Genomic DNA, 8,804 nt, shown 5'->3' on the forward strand with positions numbered 1-8,804 from the left:
TTAAGTAGCCAAAGTGAACTTGAAAGGCTAAAATTTTGTTTACTAAAACCGTGGTGCCGCCGCGGTGCCGCCTGTCAAAAGGCACTTTGAGGCTGTCTGGGTAATTGTGCTCACAGCGAGCGGAGGAAAAACAGAAAGGCTTTCTGCTGAAACCAGGGAGAAAAAAAAATAATGTCCCCAACATTTTCAGCTGCTCTGAAGACACGGCTGTGATGTTGAGAAGAACTTCAGCTTCAACGACACTGATCAGTCTGGAGACTTCAGCAGACTGGCTTCAGGAGGGTCAGGGTCTGGGTCAGGGTCAGGGTCTGGATCAAGACTAGGATCAGATTTTGGATCAGGATCTGGATGATTGGACACAATCATAAACACGACTGAAAACCAGTTTTTCTGTCAACTGATACTTGTTTTGTTAACTATTAACTTGAACTAGACTAACTTCTAGACCGTTCTAGACCTCAGGTGGTCAGCCGCTGTGGAAAGGTTCCATTTCTTCTATAGAAGTATACAGCAGGCTACCTCAGCTGTCCACTCTGCCCCCGTAGCTGCTTTTATGCGGCGCCTGTGTGGATCAATAGTGTAGTTCACACTCGGAGTCAGAGCTGAGCTCAGACATCTCACTCAGCCTTGTCCACATCAGTTCTCCAGACAGAAATCACTCCAATCCATCACCGCTGTCACCACATTCACCTCATAACCAGTCCACCAATCACGTGATAGATGTTTTTTTGTTTTATTTAGCATGGTATGCTAACTATAAGCAATGTCCCGTCTGACTATAAGGTTTTTCGTTTTTTTCTCAATTACTTTAGGTTTTATGCTCTTGTTTTAGACATTATCTTTGATCATGTTTTTAATACAATCTTTTAAGCTTGTTGTTGCTAACCATTAGCATTTATTGCTAACTGTTCACATTAATCTCTGCTGAACTTTAAACTCTCAAACTTTGTGATAAAATAAGCATTTTATATCACAAAAAAAATTTATCACAAAATTTTCTAGCCTAAGAAAACAGTAAATATATGTTAAATACACTCACATATAAAGACATACAGGTTCATTTTTGTTGACCTTGTTCTGACCTTGGCTGTACCACTGGTGGTACTCTGCTACAAATTCCCTTTCATCCATATTTGAGCGTTGGACGTTTGATTTTCTGCTGTTGACAGCGCCTCAGCCTGGAGACTCGGAGACTCTCCTCTCTGTGAGGGTTTTATTTATGTATATTCATCACGGTGACAAAGGTCGGCGCTCCTCGCAGCGTAGCCTTGTGCTCCTCTCTGAACTCCTGCGGTGAGGTAAGCTGTTTCTCTCAAACCTCTCCTCCGACCATATTGGCACCGACTGAAGGCAGCCGAGGCCAGACAGCCACAGCTTGTAGTCGCTGTTCTCTATTAGTGCCACCTAAAGGCCGGGCTCTGGAACAGATTTGACCTTTGGGGAGGAGGTTGGCAGGAGCGCGGGAAGACTGTCGGGCCGAGGAGGCGGTCAAGCAGGAGAGGAGCAGGAGGAAGATGTCGAGTCAGATCTACGTCGAGGAACCTCAGCCGGAGGAGCTGGAGCCAGGATGGACGGGAACGTACCGTCGGTGTCAGATCACATGACCTCCGCTGCTGTGACCAGGCGTCTGCTGCGGCGCCGCTGTCACTCCCACAGGTTGATACCCGGAGTGGGGCGCGGCCTTCGGTGAACACTGGACACCACGCAGTGAGCTTAGATGAACCGGTGCAAATATGTCAGACGTATGTTGCAAAGATCACAAACAGCAATGTACCACCAGGTGGTGCATTACCTTGTTGCCCCACAAGGGGGCTGCTAGGCTAAAGTTACATTATTTTAGACGTGAAGAGGAAGTTGTTCAAAATAAAGGACGGAATCTAAACACTTTGTCAACAGATAACTTCTTGTTGGGGATTTATGCACTTTCTGAAAATGTGGTTTTCAAAGTGTGGGGCAGGGTGCGACTGCAGGACATATGAGGAAGGTTTTTTTTTCTTGCTACACAGAGGAAATGGCACTGATTTGAAATTTTTAGAAAGTGTGAAAATGTGTTTGTTTCTCAGCCCCAGCGTTACCGTGACGAAAGTTCAAACCCAGAGGTCAGATGTAAAAGTCCACTGTAATGTTTACAGCTGGCCCCAGCGTTACCGTGACGAAAGGTCAAACCCAGAGGTCAGAGGTCAGCTGTAAAAGTCCACTGTAATGTTTACAGCGACATAAAAACTCTTTGTCTTCTCTTTCCACAGGATCAAGGAAAAATCAGCGTCATCTTCAACGTGGGCACCGATGACATCACCATCGACGAGCCCGCCCTGGTGGTCAATGACGGCAAGTACCACGTGGTGCGCTTCACACGCAGTGGCGGCAACGCCACCCTCCAGGTGGACAACCATCCGGTCATTGAACGTTACCCACCAGGTGAGACTAATGGAACCATTAGCCGAGAACAGACGGCAGCTCAGCAGATGGATCGGTGAGAGAGGATTGCACGTCCGTCAAACGTTAGTCTCCCAGTAGTTGTTTAAGGGGGAAAAAAAGAAAAAAAAGTCGGCAGCAGATTTCCTGTCTGGATGTTTGGTCATTACACAAAGCGTTTGTTAAATGATTTCACACACACACAGCTGCTTCCCTCCAGTCTCCGACACTGTTTCTCAGAAAAGATGATGTGATTGGATTTTTATTCCTATATAAAGCTCGCTGCCTTCTTCTAATCCTTCCTCTCACACATCGGCGGTCCTGGTGGGATTTTCTGCCCACAGCTTGTAGATGGAGATTGATTGAAGGGATTGAACTCTTATCAGTGCGCAGAAGATCCAATCAGGGGGTTTTTAGAACGCTGTTAGAACACGGACTGCAATCCTCCAGAGGCTGAGAACTCTTGCTGTGTTTGATGAATTATTCCTCTGTGTTTGCATGGATAAATAATGAGTCGACATCTTGTTCCACTCCAGATCAGCCTTTTGTCGTATATGAATTATTTGACGCTTGTTCCACAATGTAGTTTAGTAGAAACTAATTTTCCCGTGTAACTGTCCGACCCACCACGCCTCAGTCACAACTGGACCTTTCAAAAAAAAAAAAAACTCCAAAAATCCCTTTGACTCCAGAACATTATTTCAAATATTGAACTCTAATATAAATATAAATATTTAACCTTTTTATTACATTGTGGAACAACAACAAATCAAATGTTTTTTTCCTGCTGTTTGTCTCTGATGATGTCACTGCTGTGAAGGTCGTTATAATTTTGTCTAAATGTAAAAAAAAAAAAATCATAATCGTCTTAAATTTGTTTAATTCAAATGTATGAAATAATTTCCTGTTTTAACTGTAATTGATAACCACTGCATAACATGCATTAAATAGTTAAATAAGACTAAATAGTGTAGCATTTATAAATAGCCTAAACGCTTCGCTAACTAGCTAACCAGTTAATAGCAGTCATAACTAGGTAAGGCTACGTAGAGCACAAGTTTCTTTTAACTCACAGCTGGGTTAAAACTGACAACTTGTTAAACTGTTAAAGCCGTTCTAACTCTGTTTCTAACCATGTGATCTTTCAGCTGCCGACTTTAACTTTAACCTGTCTCTCCAAACTCTTTGAAGGACACTATGATAATGAACGACTGGCTATTGCTAGGCAAAGAATCCCATACAGACTTGGTCGGGTAGTTGACGAGTGGCTACTCGATAAAGGTAAAAAAAAAAAATTAAATGATTAATTAATTAATTCTTGAAATAACTCACCCCCCTCCTCCCCCTTCCTCACACACACACACACACACGAGAGGTGCAGTGCTGCAGGACAAGGGTGACACGGACCAGGGTCCACAGTTAATTCTCCAGACCTTCATTTCAACTGGCGTTTCCAAAAAGAAAATTTCAACTCCACACAAATGTGATTTACAGTGGAGTTTAAAGTGTCCCAGCAGGGGGCGACGATGTCGTCACCCCCTTATCTATTTGTTGTCATCCTTGTGGAGACGCTGCACCTTTAACCAGGTCTTTAAACCGACTAAACTAAAAGCACGTAACTTTTTTCTAACTCTCCATCGCCCCCTAACCTCTGTGTGTAGTTCGATGTTGTGTGTAATTAGGTACTGTAACAATGTCATACGTAAAAAAAAATAATAATAATAATAGTTATACCAAAAATTTACAAAACCTCTTTCCATTGGCTCAAAAAGTAAAAGTAAAAATCTGTGGTTCTGGTAAAAAGACGAGGCAGAAACATAAACGAGTTCATTAATTAATGAAAACATTTGAATACGATTCTTCAAAGGTTAGCTGTAGATTAATCACGATTAATCGCAAAGTTGAAATTCAAACAAAATTCCTAAATATAATAAATCTTTGCTGAAACAGAAATACAAACGTCAGCAGGTAGAGGTCAGCGTTTCTCACCTGTTTTTATTTGTGTTATTAATCCAAATGAAAACCGAAAAAACAGCCAATCAGAAGACAGTGAAATTTTGTCCACGGAAATGGGGTTTGTAAAAACAGGTTTGAACTCCGGCCCCTAAACTGAACATTTTAGGTCTTTAACGCTGTCTACCAAGTCATTGGGAGAACCCCCCTCCTCCTCCTCCTCCTCTTCCTCCCTCTCCCTCCACTCCTGGAACCTTATCTTGTCCTACAGCGACCACGTCAGACTCCCGTGCTTTAGGTCTGTGCTCCTACAAAGCAGCCCTGACAGTCTGTTAAAGTGGATCACTGTGTGCATCCATTAACTCTGCTAATAAGTATTCTCCCCAAACAGCCCCATTACTGCCCCCCCCCTCCTCCTCCTCCTCCAACACACCGCTGCTTATCAGGGATGCTGCTGACAATAGTGCTGTTAGATACCACGGCCCCTGTAAACAGGTGTAACAATGGGACCCTGGGGGGGGCAGAGGAGGGGCGTGTTTTAGGCCCTGTTTACACAGCGATGATAAAACTCTGGTTCCTGGGGCAGTAGCGCCGATTCAGTTAAGACGAAGACGGAGTGTTTGGGGCAGAGAACTGTGTTGTTTTTCCGTGTACGAGTCCCAGAGTGGAGAGGTTTGAAAAACGACGGTGAACGCAGCAGAACCAGACGATACGGTCAGCCCCGCCTCCCAGTGTTTTCGCTCGACGCCACACAGTAACAACAATTTGACCGCGCTAGAGAAGCTAATTCGACTGCTACAGTTGACAGCTCACGCCGATGCCTCGATCCTTTTAAATTTCGTTTTTTACAGAACTTATAATGTTTTGATCCTAGCTCACTCACCACGCCTCCTTACTCCCCGCCTCATACCTGTAAACGGTTATTCCTACATTACAACATGACTAGTACAGTTAAAATGTGTCCGACATAGTGCCACATACAGGCCTGGCATATGTACTGCAGGGACCGCAGGCATTTTCTACGTCTCTGTTTAGACACAGATTTAGTTTGCTCCAGATCCGTGTAAACGAAGGCTACCGTAGTCGTATCGTTTTATATCATACTGTATTGTAGTCGTATCATATCATATCGTACCATAGTCGTATCGTAGCGTAATCATATCGTACAGTAGTCGTATCGTCGTGGTGTCAGCAGGGCCTTCATCTCTGGTGAAGACGGTGAGAGGAGGAGGACGTTCATCCATGTTTCCATTTCAGAATTTAAAAAAAAAAAGAAAAAAGAAAACCTAATGTTCTAAATGAGTGTAAACACCTAAACTGTGTCAGAACTAATAAGGATTTAAATCGTCTCCTAAACTGAAGTCAAACCTTCTCTGATGACTTTAACCTGCATGAATCCAGTGTCAGTTATAAACCGCAGCTCATTACCAGTTAGTATCACAGTCAACCTTTGATTCTCTTACTGCTGCTGTTGTAATTGCTTAAGGCCACAGGGTTGTAGTGATGAGTCATGTGACTCCCTCCTGTTCCACCTTCTCCTCTCTCTGCCTCTGTCCGACCTCAGGGAGACAGTTGACCATCTTTAACAGCCAGGCAGCCATTAAAATTGGCGGGAACGACAAGGGGCGGCCCTTCCAGGGTCAGATCTCGGGGCTGTACTACAACGGTCTCCAGGTGCTGAAGCTGGCGGCGGAGAGCGACCCCAGCATCCAGGTGGAGGGCAACCTTCGTCTGGTCGGGGACTCCACGTCCGTGCTGCCCACGGACGCCACCTCCGCCAACCCACTGACCGTGTCCGACATGTCCACCACCATCATGGAGACCACCACCACCATGGCCACCACCACCACCCGCAGGCAGCGCTCGCCCAGCCTGAGGGAGAGCATCTCAAAGGTCAGAGAGTAGCGCTGGAGGGGGGAGGAAAGAGGGGGGTGGAGTTTTTACTTAAAATTCATATAAATAATTTCACTCTTATATCTATAAAATCCCATCATTTATTCAAAATAAATTTGGTGAATAAACTCCATCAAACTTCCTGATAATCCTGACTAGTTTAAACCTGAATCCTCAGTGTTTTGTTTTTTTTTTTAATTCTTGACTAGTTTAAGCCTGAATCCTCAGTGGGTTTTTTTTTTTAATCTTTTTTTCTAAAATTCTGACTTTTCAAATCAAATCTAAAAAATAAATGTTTTTACAGTCGTTCATTTTCAAAAACAACAGGATGAACTGTAGATAATCCACAGAGGGAAGTGTAATGTGGTTTTTTGTTTTTTTTTTAATTTGGTAAAAGGATGAGTTCCTAATGACTATGTTTTTCTTGCAAAGTTATTAAAAAAATATGTTACGTAACTGTTTTCAAAGGGAAAAAAAAAAAAGTTTCCCATTTGCTTCTCAACCAATAATAAAATATTTCATTTCTTTATTTGAGTACAAAATGTGTTTTGAAAGTGAAAAGTTGAAAAGGTCTGGTCACAGCAGATGAAAGGACAAAATTATAAAGTTATAAATGAATATAGACGATTTTCCTGCGTTGACCTCTTTGACCTTTTACCTTGAATAAGTTGGATTCTGTAACTTTTGACTCTGACTTTTCTTCAGTGGATTTCCATTCCCGTCCTGTCGTCCTCGCTGCCTCTTCTCCATTTTCTATTTAACTCCATAATACATTAGTGCGGCGACTATTCCCTGCTCGGCTCTGATATTCCACATGGCTCTGCAGCTGAAATCCAATCCAAACATGTTGACGCCCGTCTGTGGAGAGGATTCTGTCTCTGCACATTTACATGTAAATGGATGAAACAAACCCGTATGGAACGGTCAGCAGGGGGAGACGTTTATCCCTCATTGGTGTTCTTACCTTGTTTGCGAACACGCGAGTTGTTGGCAATAAAACCAGACACACACTCCAAGGCCCCCGAGGAGGAAGAACTGAGGAGGTGCTGCCAGAGAGGAGTCTGGGAAAAAAGAAGTGAAAACTCATCTCGTTTTTTTCACACTTTCTTTTTTTTGTCTTCCAGCCTCAGAACTCCGACGATATCTTGGTGGCATCGGCCGAGTGTCCGAGCGACGATGAGGACCTGATGGAGTGTGAACCGGGAACAGGTGGGTCAGGGAGGGGCCACCAAGTACAGTACCTGTAAAGTACCTGTACTTTACAGTACCAGTAACGGCAACACCGGTAGTTGTAGTACCGAAACAGGATTACGATGATTACTTTGAAAGTACACATTGAAACGGCAACATCAGTAGATGTAGTACCGAAACAGGATTACGATGATAATAGTTACAAGAACACGAAACTACACTGAATTAGGGTCTTAGAGTGGGGGGGGGGGGGCAACTGCATCAAGTGGGGGGGTCTGGTCTGGTGTGGTGACCTCCGATGAAGGATTATCTGAAAGTGATTAGGATTTGGTTTTTTAACGCAGTGTCAAGGGAAGAACTCTGAAGATACATGTCAGGAGTGGCAGAGAAGTACTTGAGGCTGGTGTATGAGGCATTTGAAAATATAATGAGAAAGATGTGTGGTCCAAAAGGCAGATGGGTTTTTAAAAAAAAAGCTGAGATTCATGCATGTCTCAAATGACTCCCTACTGCCCCTAGGGAATAGATGGAGTACAGCACCCGACTGGCGAGTATTAGAAAGAGGGAGATAAAAGTTGAGACGGGTGAGAAGAGATGATTGGTTGTAGAGGAGAGGCGGAGCCAGACGATCTGATTGGAGTGGTGAAATCTCTGTGCATCTGTTGTTCGCTCCTCCGTCAGACAGATGTCAGCGGTTCATTGCAATCAACTGGTAGAGCATGAGTTGAACACGTGTGCGGCGTCCGCCTGGTGTTTGGACGTGGTTGGAGGAAACCTTAATGAGACGCGGCGCTCTCGTTAGGTGGTGATTGACAGGCGGGCAGCACCGGCCCGACGGTGACAGAAAGCAGCTGTGGAACTTCAGGAGGACTCTGGCCTTATTATGGACTCATTCATTATTGATATGACCTTCTCACAACTGTTTGGTGTTGACTCGCTCCGTTGTCACCGTGTGTGACTCAAATGATGATGAAAAGACGGGGGGGGGGGGGGGGGATTAAAACAACAGACTGACCCGGGGAAGAATCGCTGTTAGCGTGACGGCAGGTATTCATTGTTAATGGTAACACGGCTTTGCTTTTTGGACGACACGTGATTCCAGAATAATCTGTGTGTGGCGGCCATTTTAACTGTGAACTTTTAAATAAGGAAAACCTGTATTTTCATTATTTTGAAAATAGAAAATTAATATCTGCATACACGCTGACCACTGGACCTTTATAAGATTGGAATTTTTTTTCTGCAATATATAGTTATTTTTTTTAATTAGCGTTCAGGGGTTTTTTTTTTTGTACGGAGACACTGGCTGAGGGGGAAAATAAATAAATAAAATTAATGTATAATTATAACTT

General features: G+C 43.8%; 1 protein-coding gene across 1 annotated transcript in view; it reads left to right on the forward strand.

The window, feature by feature from the left end:
• Nucleotides 1-8,804, forward strand: part of nrxn2a (neurexin 2a) — a 121,793-nt gene that overhangs the window by 110,389 nt on the left and 2,600 nt on the right. The window contains exons 14-16 of the mRNA XM_025065880.1: nucleotides 2,247-2,418; nucleotides 5,933-6,261; nucleotides 7,386-7,504. Coding sequence (XP_024921648.1) covers nucleotides 2,247-2,418; nucleotides 5,933-6,261; nucleotides 7,386-7,504 — 620 coding nt within the window. The remainder of the gene's footprint in view (nucleotides 1-2,246; nucleotides 2,419-5,932; nucleotides 6,262-7,385; nucleotides 7,505-8,804) is intronic.

Source organism: Cynoglossus semilaevis, chromosome 19, assembly GCF_000523025.1.
Source record: "Cynoglossus semilaevis isolate Cse_v1.0 chromosome 19, Cse_v1.0, whole genome shotgun sequence".
NCBI lineage: Eukaryota > Metazoa > Chordata > Actinopteri > Pleuronectiformes > Cynoglossidae > Cynoglossus > Cynoglossus semilaevis.